Genomic DNA, 22,749 nt, shown 5'->3' with positions numbered 1-22,749 from the left:
ATACTTGCATATAAATTTTATCTATTTTTTTTTCCATATATTGCATTACATTTTTATTCTTACAATGATAATATGAATTAATCATGTTAAATTTATTTTATCATAGTGAGGTAAAAGTTTATTTTGCCACACGGTCCCTATGAAGTTTGCTTTATAGCTTTTTATAGAAAGGTGTTTTTGGGATCTCTATTTTAGAATGACCCTAGAACTTTCCTTTTAGGCCCTGGACTCACATGGTGGTCATGTCTCCCATCTTTTCCATTGCTTTCCATGTCTCTGGATCCACTCCACTGTAAATGCCATTGTTATTAATTACAATGATGATGATGGGCAGTTTATACCTATTCAGAATTAGAAAATAAGGAATTACTACTCAAAACAATTGACCAGTAGATGGAGCTCTATGTCTTACGTTAAGATAAGAGCACTTAAAGATCTCCCATTCACCTGCACATGGTCTCTGCCTCCATGCCGGAGAAGCCGAAAGCACTGTCTCCTTCCACACACACCACTTTTTGGCCGAATCTCTGCGCTTGCTCCAGAACTGCTGCTGCGATGGCAAAGCCTGGACCTACCCCCATAGTGCCAAAAGTACCAGCATCTAACCTGTAAAAGACATTAAAGGAATAGTTTACCTAAAATAAAAAGGTACTCGTTATTTACTGTCCCTTAGTAGTTTCAAACCTATGGGCCCTATCATACACCCGGCGCAGTGTGGCGCAAGGCGTGACGCAGTAGTCTTTTGGTAGTTTAAGCTTGGCGCAACAGTCGTTTAGAGGCGTTACGCTACGCTGTTTAAATAGCAAATGCATTAGCGCTCATATGTACGCCCATAAGCATTCTGGTCTAAAAAGGAAGGCGTTCTGAGGCGGACCACTGGCACGTCGCTATTTTGAGAAACTAAACTAGATTTTTCATTAGACCAAAACTAACCCGGTCTAAACTCCGGCGCGGAGTTGCGCCTCGCTCACGCACTGCTTAATACGCACAAGAGAGCAATAGGCAAATATCTTTACATATGAAAAAAATTAAATATTAAGGATATATATAGGATATAATAAGAATAGATATAGAATATAAATATAAAGGATTAAAATATTACAAAACATATTATTTTCTAGACTACATAAATATGAAAAACCACTGCTTTTATGTCTTTTTCATCTCGGGAGGCTTTTTCAGTTCATTCATAAAAATTTGCTTTTGTATAATGTTATTATTATTAGCAGTATTATTTATTATATCCATATGTATATTTGTTTTATTAAAAACAAGCTTAGATTTGCCCACCTGTCAGGTTTTAGACCATATGGGGCAAAGCATGTGTTTTAGGATATAACTCAGGTTTTTGAGCACATTTTGCTATTATTATTCATTTATTCGTTTGCTGGAAATTAGAACTGAATTTAGAAATAGTTTTGAAACGAATATTTGCGCTTAACAAACAAAAGTATTTATTTATAGACTAATTGATGTCTGTGCATAAAGGTTTCCCTATCCAAGAGCGAAAGTGAAAGTAGATCCATTATCTCTCATTCTCACGCAGTTAAAAGTTATTCTTTCTGTTAAAAAAACTGTTAACTGTTTGCTTGTGAAATGTTCATTTTTTCCACTTAGACTTACTTTGCGTCCTGTAAATAGCGAATGCGTTCTTGGCGTGACGCAGCTGACTCTTAAAGGGAATGGGAGATGAGACTCTAATTGGTTTATTCTTAAAAAACACCTATAACTCATTAAGAAAATAAACTCAACCCTTTTAGACCATGCGCCGAAGCGCAAGGCAGATTTCCCATCCTTAAATTAGCAAAAACGCGTCCTGACACGCCCTGAAAGCATTTGCGCCCTACATTTTGCGTTTTGCGCATGGACCGTCAAAATAGAGCCCTATGTGTTTCTTTCTTCAGTTGAAAAGAACAACTATGAATATTGTATAAGGCTGAAAGCCTGTAACCAAGGACTTCTATAGGGAAAGTCCTTGATAGAAGAGAATAGTTTCCAGTTTTGAATTGACACTGTTTCTATTCACTATGATCTTTTATGTGAAGCTGCTTTGACACAATCTACATTGTAAAAACGCTATACAAATAAGGATGCATTGAATAGAAATTTTATCCAAAATATTGCAAAAAAATAAAAAATAAAAATAAAAAAATAACGTAATTAGAAATACTCGCATCCAATATCTTGTTTGTCATGGGGGACATGTATGAAATGTTTCTGAATGAAATTGAAAGTGCCAAAGTCGACTGCTAAAGTGGATTATATGAAACTCTGGAGGAAATGTGAAGAGCACGGTGGCGTAATGAAGTTAACCATACTTTGCGCTGTAACATGTAAAACGGATCATAAAAGGAACATTCAAAAAGCAACTCGTGTAAGGAGCTTAATTAAATTATTGTCTTATTCAGATTAAGGTAAATCATTTGATTACTGATGTCTATTCAAATATAGCTAGTTCTGCTACAACCCTGATCAAACACAGCTGATCCAAAAATCATGACTCTTGAACATCTTGCTTAGTTGGATCAGCTGTGTTTGATAGGGCTGGAGCAAAACTGTGCAGAGCTGTGGCTCTCCTAGAACTAAGTTTGAGATCATTGTCATGAAGGTTTGAAATTAGTAAAAGGTGAGTAAATGACGACAGAATTTTCGTTATTTTTGGGTGAATTATTCTTTTTAAGACTAGAAAACACTCAATTAAGGGCATACTCACACTATGCTATCCGAACCATGCCCAGGCTCGTTTCCCGGATCGTTTGAGAAGTGTGAGTGCTCTGAATCGGGCTCAGGCGCGGTTCACTCGGCCGGCCCTGGCTTGGTTGGAAGAGGTGTGCCAGAGCGTGGTTCACTTGGGCTTTGGCACGGTACACTTGTGTGTAAATGCAAAACATACCTGAGCCCGAAACTGAAAGCAAGACGTGACTTTTAAGCGAAAGCTCCATTTGGAATATCTAATCATTCTTACTGTTCAATGAATGCAAACTGTCGTAGTTTATTAAAGAAGCAAACCCCTCACTGCACGAAAGCTGCGCACCTTTAGCAAACCTTCTAATTCCTGCAGCACGAGTACTTTATGATTGTTTATGAGCGTCAAAGTGGCTGATCTGTTCGGTGAAATATTTGACTGCAGGTCACTGCATCTCAAACGATATAACTAAAGAAATCTGCATTCTTAAAATACTATCCAATATATTCATTTTTAAATTAATCTACAAAAGCACAATCCAAATTTTTTTTGTATTCAGCACAAAGTGTGCTACAATAATATGTGAGAAATATGGATGTACATATTTGCTTTTTTTTTTTTTTAAATAAATATTATGCTTGGTTAGTAGAGTTTGGAGAAAACAATTTAGCTGAATAAAGGTCCAAAAAACACACTGAATGGGCCTAAACGAGACTTTAGAGTAAGAAGGCTAGAATGTTTACTTCACAATTATGTGAAAATTATTCTGTTCTCTCATTCAAAGAAAACGTTACAATGATTTACATTTTGTAAAGTCTGTTTTGGGTCAGCATATTGTATGCGTGGGTGTGACAATGATCATGAATAATTCACATCTGAAGAGCAAAAGACACTCCACCAATTGCCAATGTTCACGCATCAAAGGCATTGTGAAGTAAACAAAATGTTTGCTGTATTATGACCATGTAAACACTACAGGTTAACAATATATGTGCATTTATACAGCATTCACAAAAAATATATATTTGAAATAGTATAAAACATGTTTGCAAAACTGTTAGGCACAATTTTATATATAAATATAGGCACAATTGCTTTCTTGTACCCACAACATTAAAAACATAGCCCCATCTCTTTCACTAGCCACAAACCATAGCTAAATATAAATATCAGTTTTCATCACAATCAGGATCTTTTCTACTCCTTTGATTGTGCATGTTTCAAAATATTTAACTTATGAAGAAGGATTCATAGTACCAAATAACTAATTTTCAGTCCTTCGTATGAAAAGAGTATAATGTATTTGTAAGCTGCCAATAGTGTCTCTCACCTGTGCCGAGGGAGGTGATTGAGCAACATGGTGCGGCCGATGTCCATAGTGTTTGCTCCCTCACTCACTATGATGCAGTCTTTAGGAAGGAGCTCCGAAATGTGGTGAAATGCAGTGTAGTAGTTCATAGGCAGAGTCGTCTGCAAAGAAAGAGCCTGGGAAACAAACAGTTTACTTAACAACATAAATGTGAGTGTACCTGTATATTCAAAAAGAATGTATTTGTTTATTAAATAAAAATACATAAAGCTCACCTTTGTTATCTGAGCATTGGCAGTAATTTTCTCTCTTAGTGTCGCCCACCACTGTGAATCAGATGGAAATCTCCAAGACTCTGATCTTACAGTCTCCAACAGCTTTAAATAATGTAGAAATGAAGATTTAATAGGTTATTTCATGAAAAAAATTTGACTTTCAGCTATTCATATAATTTAACATACAATTGCCGTTATATACATAACCAAATGATTTGGAGTTCTGTAAAATAGTAAAGGAAATATTTATTTTTATACAAAAAGAAGATGATTCTAATACAAACAATACACAAAGTATTCAGACCCCCTTAAAATTTTCAGGCGCTAAAATTATTTATTTATTTTAAGTTATTTTTTTCCTCAATGTACACACAACACTCCACAATGACAGAAAACACAGAATTGTTGACATTTTTGCAGATCTATTAAAAAAGAAAAAATTAAATATGGCATGGTTCCAAGTATTCAGACCATTTGCTGTGACACTCGTATATTAAACTCAGGTACTTTCCATTTCTTCTGATCATCCTTGAGATGGTTCTACACCTTCATATTAGTCCAGCTATGTTTATATGTCTGATTTCATGGCAATTAATGGTAAAATCTTAGAAAAGATCAAATTATGAAAACATCAACCTGCAGTCTTGACACGCTCCCCACATCATTCTTTAAAACAGTTTTTACCTGTGTAGAATTGGATCTTCTAAAAGTGGTAAATGCTTGACTTCTCACAGGGATTTTTCCAAACTCACTTAAAACTGCAGTTGATAAACCCCTTTTGAAGAAGAGCAACCAGGATAACACCCTATTGAGCAATTACAGGCCAATCTCAAATCTCCCTTTCATTGGCAAAATCATTGAAAAAGTTGTTTTCAACCCGGTTAACAAGTTGTTAAACTTCAAGGGGTGTTTAGACAATTTGCAATCTGGTTTCAGAGCACATCACAGTACAGAGAGCGCTCTTATACAGACAATCAATGATATCCGCCTAAATACAGATTCAGGTAAAATAACAGTGTTGGTACTGCTCGATCTCAGTGCTGCATTTGACACTGTTGATCACAGCATACTTCTGGATAGGCTGAAAAACTGGGTTGGGCTGTCCGGGGCGGTCCTCAAATGGTTTAGATCTTACCTTGAAGGGAGAGGTTACTATGTCAGGTTACAAATGTCATTCAACTGCACTAGTCAAGACAGTGTTATTACATGAATATGTTGGACTTTAGCGCTGTGTACGGGACAGTAATGAACAAACAAAGAAAACAAAGCACAAAGGCAGAACATTTCATAGGTAAGATTTAGTTTTTTACGTTTTTGTATGTTATGTTTTGTCTCTTATTGCATTCACCATAAGGCAAAGTAGCACCAACTCACACTAAACACTCGGCTTATGCTAGTTTTGTTGAATAAAATCAGCAAACAATGCAAAAAAAAATATGACAACGAGATGCTGCGGTGCCAGAAACTTGTATTATTGTCGTCTAGTGAAGGAGATTCATTCACAAACAAATCGCTCCCTCCGTCAGTATGAGAAGTGAAAGCAGGAGAGGGGGTGTGTTTCAGGACTTGGATTAGTACATTGGGTGGATAGTACATTTCCATACACACAAACACAAGCTTTTTGCCAGGAATGCATGTGCGATTACTTATCCATCAATGTAGAAAAGTGCTGATATTTTTTAAATTTTGTAATTTAAAAAAAAAAAAAAACCTCCTGGAAAACTCCCGATTATAGATATGTGTATATGTAATTCTCTGGCTCTGGATGGCCACAGTCCTCCACTGCAGCTTGCTCCCACGTTTTTTTCAAAGGAGTGCTACCCTGTACCAAAAAGGTGGTTCTAGTGACGCATTCCTTCTAATAGACAATAACAGGGTAGGCAACATCTGTATACATCTATGGTCGGTGTCACTGACGCCCACCTCTCAAAAAAAATAACTGCACGTCGCAACGACACGTAGTGCAAGCTCTGTGATTGGTCGGCTTGGTAGCACTGACGAGTGTGGGCATGGCGAGAGCCACACGAGCCCGATGGAGCGTTTGTTTGAAGGAGCTCTGGATGGAAAGTTTTATGTTTACCTTAAGGTTAAAGCTGTTGCACGTTCGCCATTTCCTGCCTCAAAATGAGCCCGTTTGGACCACTTGTACATTAAGGAAGCGTTCAGAAAAAACTAAACACCAGTGAAGAAATTTGACAAAGAGGAACATAAACACCTCACTGTCAACTAGCTTTTCGGAAGTGTTATGCCCAGAAGTATGAAAGCACAGCTACGCTCGTTGCATGCGCTGTGGGTCACGCTGGTCACTTGACGCAGAAGTATAAACCAGGCTTAAGGGGGTCTGATCAGGAGACCTTGGGGGCCATTCAACTAGCCCACAACGACCAATCCATTTTTCAGGAAACTGTTCATCTAGGAATGCTCGGACCTGACACCCATAATGTGGTGGTGCACCATCTTGCTGGAAAAACTCAGGGAACATGACAGCTTCAGTACATAAAGAGGAAAACACATTATCATGCAGCAATTTCAAATATCCGGTAGCCTTGAGGTTGCCATTGATAAAGAATGGCCCCACTATGTTTGTTTTCTATGGTGTGAAGATACACTATGTGCAGCCCCTGAAACTACGGATATTGGAAGCCTGTGCTGTCATTTCTCTTGCGGTGTTGCTATCAGGGTGTGAAAAGTGGGAGAAGAGGGTTGTATTGACAATCCAACACAATGGGCAGCACATTGAACACATTTCAAAAGTGGTCAGAAAGCCAAGATGGCCGACTTCAAAATGGCCACCATGGCCACTACCCATCTTGAAAAGTTTGCCCCCTCACATATACTAATGTGCCAAAAACAGGACGTTAATATCACCAACCATTCCCATTTTGTTAAGGTGTATCTATATAAATGGCCCACCCTGTAGTTTTTTTTTATTTTTACATAAAAGCTATGTTACATTACAGCACCGATAACTGTAAAATCTAAGGTATTCAAAAGTATTAACATTTATCGGATTTCAAATTGTTTAACACCCACCGACTCGTTCCAAGCAGGGATCAAACCGAAGATTCCTGTATAGGAGGCAAACTGTCAAGAGGAGGTGGCTATAGGAGTGAGGCTTTTTGTGCTGCATTCGTCTGCTGGCCTCCGTTACACACTATGCCAACAATATGCAGTGGCCTTTTTAAATAAATAGTTGTAAATAATACACTTTAGTATGGTTCAGAAACTTTTAACTCTAAATTACTATTGTATTTTAGTTGAATTACTGGTGCGTGAGACCGGTGCAATGCTTTGAAACAGCAGAAATGTATGTAACCTACGCCTAATCTCTCACTATATACTTTACTAACTCACAAGAATGTTTAAACCTTTGAATAAAAATTTGAAGTAGTCACGTTGGTATAGGCAAAAATGAAGCTTCAGAAAATCACTAATCACGTGATTATGGCATAAACAATCAAGCTCCGGTAAACTGCTTCACTGCGAGATGTATATATTTTTTTCACATCACTAACCAGAGCCATTCCTAAGACTGGCCGTCCAGCCAAACTGTGCTATCGGGGGAGAAGAGCCTTGGTGAGAGAGGTAAAAAAGAACCCAAAGATCACTGTGGCTGAGCTCCAGAGATGCAGTCAAAAGATGGGAGAAAGTCATAGAAAGTCAACCCTTACTACAGCCCTCAACCTGCTTAAGGGCAGAGTGGCTCAACACATAAAAGCCAGCATAGAGTTTGCCAAAAAAAGGACTCCAAGATGGTGAGAAATAAGATTCTCTGTACTGATGAGACCAACATATATCTTTTTGGCCTTAATTCTAAGCGGTATATGTGGAGAAAACCAGGCACAGCATCATGCTGTGGGGATGTTTTTCAGCTGTAGCTACAATCCAGGGGAACATGAATCTAACCAAATACAGGGGTACTGCGACTATTCTTGAATGGCCAGAGCCCTGAATTAAAAGCACTTGAGCATCTCTGGAAAGACCACTTACTTTTAACATCCAACATGACAGAACTGGAGAGGATTTGTAAAGGGAGAAATGGTAGAGGATTCCCAAATCCAGGTGTGAAAAACTTGTTGCATCTTTCCCAAAAAGACTCCTGGCTGTATTAGACCAAAAGTGTCTTCTACTGCTTCTACTAACTACTAAGCAAAGAGTCTGAATACTAAGGACTATATGATATATCAGTTTTTCTTTTTAATAAATCTGCAAAAAATGTCAACTGGTCTGTTTTTCTGTCAATTGCGAGTGCTGTATGTACATTAAAGTGTAAAAATGAGCTTAAATGATATATACTGTAACAAAGATTGAGAAATACAAGGGGATCTGAATACTTTCTGCACCCACAGAATATAAGCCATAATGGAACACGAAACTCTGTTTTTATGCTAAAGTTTACAGAAATTTGGTTAAAAGTAACATTGGAACTAAAATTGAAAAAAAAAAAAACTATTAAAACAGGAGTCTTTCTCGGGTCCTGTTTTCTCCTGTTCTTACAGTGAGTGAGATATAGTATAATTAAAATACTAGTTCTAAAGTAACATTTTTTGAATTAGCAATGGCTTTTGCTGTTTACATTTAGATACTTATGCTTGCGATACTTATAAAAGTATAAAGTACGCACATGGATATTTTATGTAAAATGATCAAGGTGACACTGTAGTTTACCTGGCTGGTCACCATCTTTATGTCTCCAAGTAGAGCAGATGCAGCTCTCACGTTATTACTCAACTCTTCAGCACACAGATCCACCTAAAGAACATCGCAATGCACCATGAGTGTGATGGACGAGGTAAATGAACATTACAGTGATGCTGCAGCAACTTCCTCAGCGTTAAGGTTCTAACTAACCTGAATGATCTTTACATTGGCACTGAATCTGGGTGGAAAGCCAAAGTGTAGGATCCAATTAAGTCTGGCACCCAGCAGCACTATAACATCAGCCTGCAACAGAGCTCTGAGAGAGAGAGAGAGAGAGAGAGAGAGAGAGAGAGAGAGAGAGAGAGAGAGAGAGAGAGAGAGAGAGAGAGAGAGAGAGAGAGAGAGAGAAAGAGAGAGTGAGATGTGCATTATACTGTCACATCAATCAATAAGAGATTTGGCACTAATTACACAAGCGCACACACACCTGGATCTGGCTGCAGCAACACAGTTGGGATGGTCATCTGGCAGGACTCCTTTCCCCATTGGTGTGGGAAGAAAGGGGATCCCAGTGACCTCCACCAGTTCCCTGACCTCCTTCTCTGCCCTGGCATACGCAGCACCTGGAACAGATGTTTCAGATATTTTTCATTTAGCCTTCAGCTTCAATTAATGCTCACAAAAGCTTAAAAAATGCTCACACATAATGTTGTTTAAATATTGCTAATAATTATTATTTTAAGGCATCTGAGTCAAATCAGACTAACATCTAAAAAGATAAAAGGGAATAAGTACAAAATATAATGTTTTCAGTGCAACAATGCTCAACATGGCATCCCAAATGGCGTGCCAGACAACATCCTACCCTGGACCCCCGACACAAAAGAGCCAACCTCCAAACACTACTCCAGGCACGCGCTACTCTAGCTCGCAAAATGGCTAGTAACGTTAATGTAGTCCCAGACATCCCAAGTCTCCCGGAAGCTTTGGGAAACTCCTGGATGCCCGCAAATAAATGATATTCCTCTGGAAATCGCTCGTCTCCCCCCGGTCCTTAAATACGTTGCACACCTTTCTCCACCACATCCCGCCCAGCTCTTCAGGTACGGTGGGCACAACTCACCCCCGCTACTCAGGTACATCGCACCCACATACCCCCACGCTCTTCAGATATGTTGCGCACCATCACCGCAAAAAAGAGAGTGGTGGGGGAAAAAAACATCTGAGAGATCTTAATCGGTAGTGAAAATGTTGGGTTTTAAGAAAATGTTAAATGTAATAATGCCCCGTTACATTATTCCTTCATAAGCCCATTTCAGCCAGATAATCCCTGCTTTCAGATCCACTGAAATGGCAGGTGACAATCAAATCAAGCAGATCTGTGCTGTCTGAGGAAAAGGTGGACACTCATCTTTCTGAAAAAAAAAAAAAAACTTAAAAATGTATTGAAACAGATCTATTTACAAACTAAATTGTTATTTTCTTTTTAATTGTTTAAATGCTACAATATTATATTTATTTATTTATAAGCAGCTTTTTGGTTTTGAGTATAAACAAGGATTTGTTTTACTTGCTGCTAAGCAGAAACCCCGGAAGAGCTCTATTACAGTTTAAAGTAAAAGAAAGAAAAAAAGGATCATACTTTTATGATGTTAGTTTTATTACATAAAAAAAAAAAAATCAGGAAATCCTCTGGCTTTTTTATTTTTTTGCTATATATATATATATATATATATATATATATATATATATATATATATATATATATATATATACACACACACACACACACACACACACATATATATATATACATATATATATATATATATATATATATATATATATATATATATTTATACATATATATATATACATATATATATACACACACACTCACACACACACATATATATATGTGTATATATATATATATACACACACACACACACATATATATATATATATATATATATATATATATATATATATATATATATATATATATATATATATATATATATATGTGTGTGTGTGTATATATATATATATATATATATATATATATATATATATATATATATATATACACACACACACACACACACACACACACACATATATATATATATATATATATATATATATATATATATATATATATATATATATATATATATGTGTGTGTGTATATATATATATATATATATATATATATATATATATATATATATATATATCAGAATTTCACGGTACTATAATACCTCGGTATGAATGGCACGGTACGGTATTTATTGAATAATTTACAAGAAAAACAAAACTAATGAAAAGACTCGAAAAAAAGTGCCAAAAGTGTTTATTTACCTTAGCACTGAACATATCAATGACATACAAATTAGCTATCTATCTGTAAGTTTCGAAACAGGAACTTCAATTTTTCAATTTTAATAACAAAAAAGTATTAAACCATGTAAAAAAATAAAGTATTAATTTAGTATTGTTGAAAACTCATCACATTCAACATTTAATCACCCACTTACTTAAGGCAAGGCAAGTTTATTTTTATAGCACATTTCATACACAATGGCAATTCAAAGTGCTTTACATAAACAAGAATAAAAGAAACAAGTAAAATAAAAATAAAAACAAAAAATAAAAATGTGTAAAAACAAAACATAAAAACAGGTAAAATGTGATATAAAAGAATGAAGAAGAAGAGAAAAACATGATAGTGCAATTTGTCGGACGCAGCACAGTGCTCATTCAGTAAAGGCACAGCTAAACAGATGTGTTTTCAGTCTTGATTTGAATGTGCCTAATGTTGGAGCACATCTGATCATTTCTGGAAGCTGATTCCAGCAGCGAGGGGCATAGTGGCTGAAAGCTGATTCACCCTGCTTTGACTGAACTCTTGGAACTTCTAGTTTATATGATCCTAAAGATCTGAGTGATCTGTTAGGTTTGTATTCAGTCCTAGACCATTAAGTAATTTATAAAAAAGTAATAATACTTTAAAATCTATTCTGAATGTAACTGGCAGCCAGTGTAAAGACCTGAGGACCGGTGTGATGTGCTCTGATTTTCTGGTTCTGGTTAGAATTCTGGCTGCAGCGTTCTGGATGAGCTGCAACTGTCTGACTGTCTTTTTAGGAAGACCAGTGAGGAGTCCATTACAGTAATCCACCCTGCTGCTGATAAAAGCATGAACAAGTTTTTCTAAATCTTCACTAGAAACAAAGCATCTGATTCTTGCAATGTTTTTGAGATGATAGTATGCTGATTTACTAACTGCTTTGACATGACTGTTGAAACTCAGATCTGACTCCAGAGTCACACCAAGATTCTTGACCTTATTTTTTGTCGTTTCACCTTTAGTGCCAAGGTATGCATTTACCTTGAGAACCTCATCTTTGTTTCCAAACACAATCATTTCATTTTTCTCTTTGTTTAACTGAAGAAAGTTTTGGCACATCCAATTGCTCATTTCATCAATGCATTGGCTGAGGGTGTCAATGGGGCTGTAGTCATTAGGCAGTAAGGCTAGATAGATCTGAGTGTAATCAGCATAGCTGTGGTAGGAGATTTGGTTCTTTCTCATTATTTGGCTTAGAGGGAGCATGTAAAGGTTGAACAGGAGAGGTGCCAGAATCGAGCCTTGTGGGACTCCACACGTCATGGGTGTCCACCTCGACCTATGGTCACCTATACTGACATGGTAACCTCTACCTTCAAGGTAAGATCTAAACCATTTGAGGACCGTGCCAGATAGCCCAACACAGTTTTCCAGCCTATCCAGAAGTGTGCTGTGATCGACAGTGTCAAATGCAGCACTGAGATCCAACAATACCAGCACTGTTATTTTACCTGAAAATGTATTTAGGCGTATATCATTGATTATATTTATAAGAGCGCTCTCTGTACTGTGATGTGCTCTGAAACCAGATTGAAAATTGTCTAAACACCCCCTTGAACTTGTTAAACTGGTTAAAAACAACTTTTTTCAATGATTTTGCCAATGAAAGGGAGATTTGAGATTGGCCTGTAATTGCTCAATAGGGTGTTATCCAGGTTGCTCTTCTTCAAGAGGGGTTTAACAACTGCAGTTTTGAGTGAGGTTGGAAAAATCCCTGAGAGAAGTGAAGCATTTACCACTTTTAGAAGATCCATTTCTAAACAGGTAAACACCGTTTTGAAGAATGATGTGGGGAGCGTGTCAAGACTGCAGGTTGATGTTTTTATAACTCGCACAATCTCTTCTAAGATTTTGCCGTTAATTGCCATGAAATCAGACATAATGTCTGATTTCTTAATTTGTGGTTGAGCTTGTTTGATATCGACACAACTTGACTGATTGGATGAGCTGATTGCCTTTCTGATATTATTAATCTTATCAGTGAAGAAATGAGCAAACTCATTACATTTGCTTTCAGAGAGTAGTTCACCTGGAATCCGACTGGGGGGGGGGGGGGGTTGTGAGTCTCTCTATTGTTGCAAAGAGTGTACGAGCATTATTTAAGTTGCTGTTTATAAGGCTTGAAAAGAAAGTCTGTCTAGCAGTGTTTAGTTCCATATTAAAGGCATGAAGACTGTCTTTATAGATATTATAATGGACTACTAATTTCGTCTTTCTCCACATACGCTCAGCTTTTCTGCACTGTCTTTTCATCATTTGTACTCTAGGTGACCTTGTCCAAGATCCCTTTTGCCTGCCAGTCATCTTCTTGACTTTAACAGGAGCGATGTCATTTATGACATTCTCAATTTTAGAATTGAACAAATCAAGGAGAGAATCAACAGAGTCTGCAGATATGCTTGGTGCTAGCGATATGGCCTTCATAAACTGCTCACTAGTGTTCTCATTTATGCATCTCTTTCTGACAGAGACAGATCTGTCTTTAATAGCTGGAGTGATCAATATATCAAAAAAGATACAGAAATGATCAGATAGTGCAACATCCTTAACAACAGTTGATGAAATATGTAAACCCTTAGTTATAAGTAGATCAAGAGTGTGTCTACGATTGTGTGTGGGTCCTTGAACATGCTGAGTCAGATCAAAAGTGTTAAAAACAGTCATCAGTTCTTTACCAGCATTGATTTCTAGATTATCAATGTGAATATTAAAATCCCCAGCAATACTAAAATAATCAAATTCAGAGGTTACAATTGATAACAGCTCTGTAAAATCCTCAATAAAAGCTGGAGAATATTTTGGAGGTCTGTAGATAATGATCAGTAAGATGCGTGGAGCACCTTTTAGTGCTATACTCAGATATTCAAAAGACAAATAGTCACCAAATGACACTTGTTTACACTCATACACATCTTTAAACAGGGCAGCGATGCCTCCACCTCTCCTATTAGCTCTGCAAACACTCAAAAAGTCAAAGTTTAAAGGAGCTGCTTCATTCAGAACTGCTGCGCTACAACTGTCATCTAGCCAAGTTTCATTTAAAAGCATAAAATCAAGGCTATTTGTGTTGATAAAATCATTGACAAAAAGTGACTTATTATTGAGTGATCTGATGTTTAAAAGCGCTAACTTAACAGTTTTAGCTGTTTTTTCTATAGTAGTCTCAGATCTACATTTAATAGACACCAGATTTGAATGATTTGCTATACGGCCTGATGAAGTCTTTGGTTTTCTGTCACTTAACACAACACATATCTGCTTAGAGAAAGCTACAGACACACTGGGTTCCTGCTTGTTCTGAAAACATTTGATAAAGACACTGTTATCTAAGCAGGTCCCCGACACACATCACAGAGAGCTCTTGTGTTCACCAGCTGAAGATGGGGCGTTGTTGTTTGGGCCCTGGCGGTGTGGCAAAAATCGGAGGGCTCTTCCAGGTGGGCTCATAGGTGGTTGTGGAGCAGGCCCCTTTTTGGTTGGTAACTGGGGGCTTGCGGCAATGGAGTGTGAAAGTTTAATTCCAGCATACACCAGTTCCTCCATCTTTTTTGAAAAACCCAAGAGTGGTGAACATTGTGACAATGAGAACGTGTCCGGTGACAGAGGCTGTGCATCTGGAGATTCTGTCTGCAGAAATATGTTTTCCTGAGGATCATTTTTGAGTGACGAGATTTGATGCTATTCTGATGCGTCACAGTCTGCCTGTGTTGAGCAGAGAGCAACTGATAGTGTTTCTATCAACATTGGGTGTTTTGGCTGCGTGGCATTATCACTGTCCTTGGGTGATTCGTCAGCCACAAGTCCACTCAGGAGCTGATTTGAGGTCCTGTGGTCATCCGGACATTTGCTAGGTGTGTGTGTACAATTCAGTTCAGTGGCATACACAGCTGATGGATGATGGATGATTGAGGGAGAAAAAAATATTGTCCTTTAGCAACTTTGCACCAAGTTTGTTTGGATGAAGGTCGTCTGATGTAAACAGCTGTCTTTGGTTCCAGAAGAGATTGAAGTTGTCGATGAAATTCAGTCCTTCCTTTTTACATGTTTTCTGTAGCCATACATTTAGACCAAGAAGCCGTGAAAACATATTTGTCCCTCTTGCAGGGAGTGGTAAAGATGTTTTTTTTTTAAGGAAAATTGTCATATAACTATAATCTGGTAAAAGCTGGGATCTCTGGGCATGTCCCCAGCAACAGAAAAAAAACCCTCTCATTTGGGACTGAGGTTTCTGGGACAGAGAGATATGATTTAGCCAAGGTTGACAGCAGTGGGTAACATTGTGCATTGTCTTTCCACCACTTAACAGGACAAGCCATGTGTGAGATAGAGGTCTCTTTGTGGTACAAGTCAATGTCTGCATCAATCTAACAAGTGTGCTGTGTTCTGCAGTCCCCATGACTGTTTTTAGTCGTATTCTCCGACTTATATTTCACCACAGTCTGGCAGTGCCTGCATATTGCTTTTTTCTTTGTGTCACCTTTTCTCCTTTTTCGTATCTTTTTAGAAAGAAACCGAAATGCTTCCACATCCGATTTAAAACCCGCTTTAGGTTCGATCATTTCCAGCTCTTTTTCTTCCCCGCTACTAGCAACACACTCTATTGACCTTATTCTAAAATGCGGAAGTACGCCTGTTTTAGCGATTGTCTTAGAACTTCCGATTCAGTCGCCTATGGGAGAAATGACTAGGAATAATAATCAAACTACTTGCTCTACAAACAAATGTTTGCATGACTATACAGACCAAGTAGAATAATATAATAAAAAAATATCAAAATGCAACAAGCAGCGCAATGAGCAGTTTTTAACGTCAAAAAATGAATGGAAGTGAATGAGACCGGAGGTCTTAAGCCAAAAAGATTCAAATGGCATCGCCCACTCGTCGGCAGAGAATAAGGTGAATTTCCGCATTACTGGATCTGTAGTGACAACAGACCCCAAAGGATGATGGCCACGCCTAGGCTGATGGGAATTGTAGTTCCCGCTACCTCCCGTTCGCTTCATTTGCCTAAGCAAACTTTTCTCAGAAATATAGTTTTATTGAGTCATGCGCCTACATTAATATTGAAAAAAATTACTATTGCGGTATGATGGTATTTACAACATTGTTACATGCCTAATATACACATACACACACATATATATATGTATATATATATAGACATGCTAAATAATGTTCATGTCTGGTGACAGGGCTGGCCAATTCTGGAGCACCTTGACCTTCTTTGCTTTCAGGAACTATGATGTGAAAGTTGCAGTATGAGAAGTGCTATCCTGCTGAAGAATTTGCCCTCTCCTGTGGTTTGTAATGTAATGGGCAGCACAAATGTCTTGATACCTCAGGCTGTGTATGTTGCCATCTACTATGCAGATCTTTCGCACACCCCGTACTGAATCTAACCCCAAACCATGATTTTTCCTTTACTTAACTTGACTGCTTTCTGTGAGAATCTTGGGTCTATGCGGGTTCCAACAGGTCTTCTGCAGTATTTGTGATGATTGGTATGCAGTCCAACAGACGATTCATGGCAAAAAAAAAAAAAAAAAAAAAAAATCTACCTTATGCCACTTTTCTAAATGATCAACTAGAAGTCAAGTTATTATTTGTTGCTCTTACAACTGGCCTCAACGACAAGACTTTTGTCAGGTAGTGTAGATTAAGATTGGACTTATAAGCCATTTCAAGCAATTTAAGGTTTTAAAGCTTGAAGTTTAAAATGGTTTTACTGTTTAAGAATTTTTTAAAGATTAATTAAAAGCCGTTTACATTTTGAAGTAGTTTCAAACACTAAGTTATAGCCAGTTTCAATCTTATTAAAATGTACATTTATTTTTAATGTTTTTTTTTTTCTTGTTTCTGTTGAACAAAATAGAAGATTTTTTGAAGAACATTGGAAACTGTTAACCATTGACATCCACAAAAACATACTATGAAAGTCAGTGGCTTGCTATTGGTTTGCAAGAGTCTTCCAAATACCTTTGTGTGTGTATGCTTGCGTGCGTGTGTAGAGTAAATAAGCATAATGTATATAATAATATATATACATACACACACACACACACACACACACACACACATATACACACATATACATACACATATACATACACACACACACACACACACACACATATATATATATATATATATATATATATATATATATATATATATATATATATATATATATATGTGTGTGTGTGTATATGTATATATATACACACACACACACACATACATATATACATATATGTATGTATGTATGTATGTATGTATATATATATATATATATATATATATATATATATATATATATATATATATATATATATATATATGTATGTATGTATGTATGTATGTATGCATGTATATATATATATATATATACACACACACACACACATATACATACACATATATATACCACAATGATGCCTCTTGTACTGTACACTGTCTTATCATGTTTGGGAAAAAGCATGTCATTTCCTATAAAAAAAAAAAAACTGTCAGAATTTGCCAGAGGTATGACATATATTTTCACTAATGGTCAACATGATTCGACATACCAGGATGAGCCTTTGATTTTAGCTTTACCGGTAATATCTGCAGCTATTTCCTTTCCGCAAGATTACAAATTATTATCATTCATTCATTTTCTTGTCAGCTTAGTCCCTTCATTAATCCAGGGTGGCCACAGCGGAAGGAACCGCCAACTTATCCAGCAGGTTTTTACGCAGCGGATGCCCTTTCAGCCGCAACCAATCTCTGGGAAACATCCACACACTCATCCACACACACACACACACACACACACACACACACTCATACACTACGGACAATTTAGCCTACCCAGTTCACCTGTACTGCATGTCTTTGGACTGTGGGGGAAACTGGAGCACACGGAGGAAACCCAAGTGAACGCAGGGAGAACATGCCAACTGAGCAGAGCCGAGGTTCGAACCAGTGACCTTCTTGCTGTGAGACGACAGCACTACCTACTGCGCCACTGCGTCGCCTACAGATTATTAGTGTTAGTAAATTATTACATTTTGTGAACTGTTTACGTTTGTCACAAGTAATAAAACGATTGTAATAAGCTGGATAATGCACATCCAGTTGTTTTCTCCACTTCCCATTGGGTTGCCGATAAGCCTGTTGGGCTTTATTTTGCAAGAACGAACAGCTAGATGTGTATTATACCTTACATAACACCTACCAACTACCAAAGAAGACACCAACAATGAGCACCCAGAACGCCCTAGTAAATGCACAGCAAAAGCCTAATAAGCCTAAATGCACACAGCCTAATGTGCATTCAAAATACCCTAACAACCAAAGCAATCTGTCTGGTTTGAAAAACCTTCAAATTACTTGAAACTGCTTTTAATTTATAACTTGTATGTTAACATTGATAATATAAAACTAAAAATCAAACCCACTATTTACTTAACACTTAATACTTTAAACTTTAAACTATGAAAACTAATACAAAATAAAAAAAACTATCCAAACAAAGTTTGTAAAACTACTTTCAGCTTAAACTGGCTTCAAATATCAAGCTTTTAAATTGACTTTATCCCTTTAACTTTTAAGCAGCTAAAACAATACAGAACAATTCACTGAAAATTTTACATTATGCTTATTTACTCTACACACGCACGCAAGCATACACACACAAAGGTATTTGGAAGACTCTTGCAAACCAATAGCAAGCCACTGACTTTCATAGTATGTTTTTGTGGATGTCAATGGTTAACAGTTTCCAATGTTCTTCAAAAAATCTTCTATTTTGTTCAACAGAAACAAGAAAAAAAAAAACATTAAAAATAAATGTACATTTTAATAAGATTGAAACTGGCTATAACTTAGTGTTTGAAACTACTTCAAAATGTAAACGGCTTTTAATTAATCTTTAAAAAATTCTTAAACAGTAAAACCATTTTAAACTTCAAGCTTTAAAACCTTAAATTGCTTGAAATGGCTTATAAGTCCAATCTTAATCTACACTACCTGACAAAAGTCTTGTCGTTGAGGCCAGTTGTAAGAGCAACAAATAATAACTTGACTTCTAGTTGATCATTTAGAAAAGTGGCATAAGGTAGATTTTTTTTTTTTTTTTTTTTTTGCCATGAATCGTCTGTTGGACTGCATACCAATCATCACAAATACTGCAGAAGACCTGTTGGAACCCGCATAGACCCAAGATTCTCACAGAAAGCAGTCAAGTTAAGTAAAGGAAAAATCATGGTTTGGGGTTAGATTCAGTACGGGGTGTGCGAAAGATCTGCATAGTAGATGGCAACATACACAGCCTGAGGTATCAAGACATTTGTGCTGCCCATTACATTACAAACCACAGGAGAGGGCAAATTCTTCAGCAGGATAGCACTTCTCATACTGCAACTTTCACATCATAGTTCCTGAAAGCAAAGAAGGTCAAGGTGCTCCAGAATTGGCCAGCCCTGTCACCAGACATGAACATTATTTAGCATGTCTGGGGTAAGATGAAATAGGAGGCATTGAAGATGAATGCAAAGAATTTTGATGAACTCTGGAAGTCCTGCAAGAATGCTTACTTTGCCATTCCAAAATGCTTTATTAATAAGTTATATGAGTCATGGCAGATATGTATGGATGCAGTCCTCATGCAAAACATTAATTATTTTTCCACTACACCTTGACTTTATATTTTATACTGTACATCATTTCGGTTTAGTGAAAAGACTTTTGTCAAAGCAAAGTAAGACCTTACTGACCTAACTAAATAACTAAAAATCAAGACATGACCATGTTTCATTTTGGTAAAATAAGCCTAATCTAGAGGCTTTTGCCTTTCATATAAACCACTTGATCAACTAGAAGTCAAGTTTTTATTTGTTGTTACTGAAACTTGGAAAGGTGACAGTACTTTTGTTATTTAAGCTTTTAAAAACACTTTAAACTTTGACATTTAGGTTAAGTTTGGACTTCTTCAAATGTAATGTTTTTTTAACCTAAATTAAAAATGACTTCAACTTTAAACTTTGACATTTATGAAGAAGCCTTTTTTTCCATTTATTATTGTTCAAGAGAGTTTTATAAATAAATTTGAGTTGTGTTGAGTTTAAGCTTTTTACACTACTTCAAACTTAAAATCTACAAGCGTCAAGCATTTCAAAACTAGTTTCTAAAGTTCTGAAGACGAGTTTCTCAAATCAAAATTGATCTCGTCAAACTTTTCTCTTATTTCATCTAGTTCAGCAGTATGCTGCATACCTTTGCCAATGATGATCAGAGGACTTTGAGATGTTTTGAGCAGCCTGACAGCCTGTGTGATCTCCCTGCAATCAGCCTGACTCACAGGAGGAGCGGGACAACAGGAAACAAACCTGGAGAAACAAAAATAAAAATCAAGACACTTCCATAAATGCAATGCAATACTGCACATTTCAATCCGATGGTACACATCATAAGACAAGGGCGATAAGAATTGCTAATATTGTATTTAAGTCTAAACATAGCCCACCTGACAGTGGCCCGGTCTATTTTGGCATTAACCATGTCTCCAGCTATGTCAATGTAGCACGCTCCTGGACGGCCATAAATACTGCTCCTTACAGCCTAAAACACACAAATATCCCAATCACTGCCGAACATAGTAGACTGTATATTTTGCATACACTCAATCCTATTTAAAGATTCTACGAAATGTCTGGAAAAATGGAAAAAAACTTTATTATAAGTATGAATTTAATAAATGTTTCAGTCTCATTTAATGTAATTTTTATAACGCTTCTATTCTCATTAGTTCAACTGTCATTTTAGTTTCAGGTTGTTTTAAAAAATATACTAGTTTTTTTATTTAAATAAAATATTTTTCTAAAATATATTTATATATATTAGATTAAATTCAGTAACACTTTAATTTGATGGTCCATTCTGTTGATATGGTCCTTCAACAGACATTTAACTGACTATAAGAAACTTTGCAAGTACAGTGCATCCGGAAAGTATTCACAGCGCTTTACCTTTTCCACATTTTTTATGTTACAGCCTTATATTATAAATGGATTAAATTAATTTATTTCCTCAAAATTCTACACACAATACCCCATAATGACAATGTGGAAAAAAAACATTTTCTAAAATTGTTGCAAATGTATTAAAAAAAAAAAAAAACCTGAAAAATCAGGAAACCGTGCAAAAGTATTCACAGCCTTTGAGAGAAGCTCTAAATTAAACTACGGTGCATTCTGTTTCCACTGATCATACTTGAGATGTTTCAGCAGCTTCATTGGAGTTCACCTGTGGTAAATTCAGTTAATTGGACATGATTTGAAAAGGCATACACCTGTCTATATAAGGTCCCAGGGTTGACAGTGCATGTCAAAGCACAAACCAAGCATGAAGACAAAGGAATTGTCTGTAGACCTCCGAGACAGGATTGTCTCGAGGTAAAAGGCTGAGGAAGGTTACAGAAAATCTTCTGCTGCTCTGAAAGTTCCAATAAGCACAGTGGCCTCCATCATCCTTAAGTGAAAGATGTTCGGAACCACCAGGACTCATCCAAGAGCTGGCCGGCCATCTAAGCTGAGTGATTGGGGGAGAAGAACCTTAGTCAGAGAGGTGTCTGAGCTCCAGCGTTCTACTGTGGAGAGAGGAGAATCTTACAAAAGGACAACCATCTGTGCAGCAATCCACCAATCCGGCCTGTATTTGTCATTGCATTTGGACTATCTGTATTTTGTGATGTCTGGAGCCAGCACCTAAGCTTTTTCCTCATCATAGCACATGTGCTGCTGAAGATGTGACAATAAAAGTGATTTGATTTGTATGGTAGAGAGGCCAGATGAAAACCACTCCCTGCCTGGTATTTGCAAAAAGTCATCTGAAGGACTCTCAGACCATAAGAAACAAAATTCTCTGGTCTAATGAGACTAAAATTTAACTCTTTGGAGTAAATGCCAGGTGTTATGTTTCAACCCTCCTGTTTTTCCTGAGATTCTCCTGTATTTTACTGTTCATCCCGTAAAGGTATTTTCCCGTATTTTCAGTCTTTCTCTGAACAGCCAAGCCTCCCTATACGCAACCCATACTGTCCAAAACACCAGGGGTCACCCCTTGCTTTAAAACGTGAGTCTTCAGTGCTTTCGCTTTGTTTAGGATTGAAAACACGTATAAATGAATATTAAAAACCTTTTGATTACAGGTGGCTATACAATCCTCAAAACAGTCATATAATGGTGCATGACTGTCAGCTGACACGCTCCATAGTGATAAACAGATGCTGTTTGCCCAAACAGATTCTGCACACACGATTTAAAGCGGAGAGAAAGTCTGGCTTTTGGGTGCGTGTTTAAACAGACATACAAACATAATTTAATAAAAATAACACATAAACATGTTAATCTTGATAGGTTTTTTTTTCCAAACACAACTAATTACG

General features: G+C 36.9%; 1 protein-coding gene across 2 annotated transcripts in view; it reads right to left on the bottom strand.

Annotated features, from left to right (window-relative positions):
* Window positions 1–22,749, bottom strand: part of hacl1 (2-hydroxyacyl-CoA lyase 1) — a 46,569-nt gene that overhangs the window by 8,049 nt on the left and 15,771 nt on the right. Inside the window, 9 exon segments of one of the 2 annotated variants that reach the window (NM_213085.1) lie at window positions 234–341; window positions 448–606; window positions 4,017–4,171; window positions 4,271–4,372; window positions 8,939–9,022; window positions 9,122–9,227; window positions 9,399–9,534; window positions 20,580–20,692; window positions 20,830–20,924. In NM_213085.1, the coding sequence (NP_998250.1) occupies window positions 234–341; window positions 448–606; window positions 4,017–4,171; window positions 4,271–4,372; window positions 8,939–9,022; window positions 9,122–9,227; window positions 9,399–9,534; window positions 20,580–20,692; window positions 20,830–20,924 (1,058 nt within the window). 2 annotated transcript variants of the gene reach the window in all.

Source organism: Danio rerio, chromosome 16, assembly GCF_052040795.2.
Source record: "Danio rerio strain M-AB ecotype USA chromosome 16, GRCz13ab, whole genome shotgun sequence".
Taxonomy (NCBI): domain Eukaryota; kingdom Metazoa; phylum Chordata; class Actinopteri; order Cypriniformes; family Danionidae; genus Danio; species Danio rerio.
This window is presented reverse-complemented; position numbering and strand designations above follow the sequence as displayed.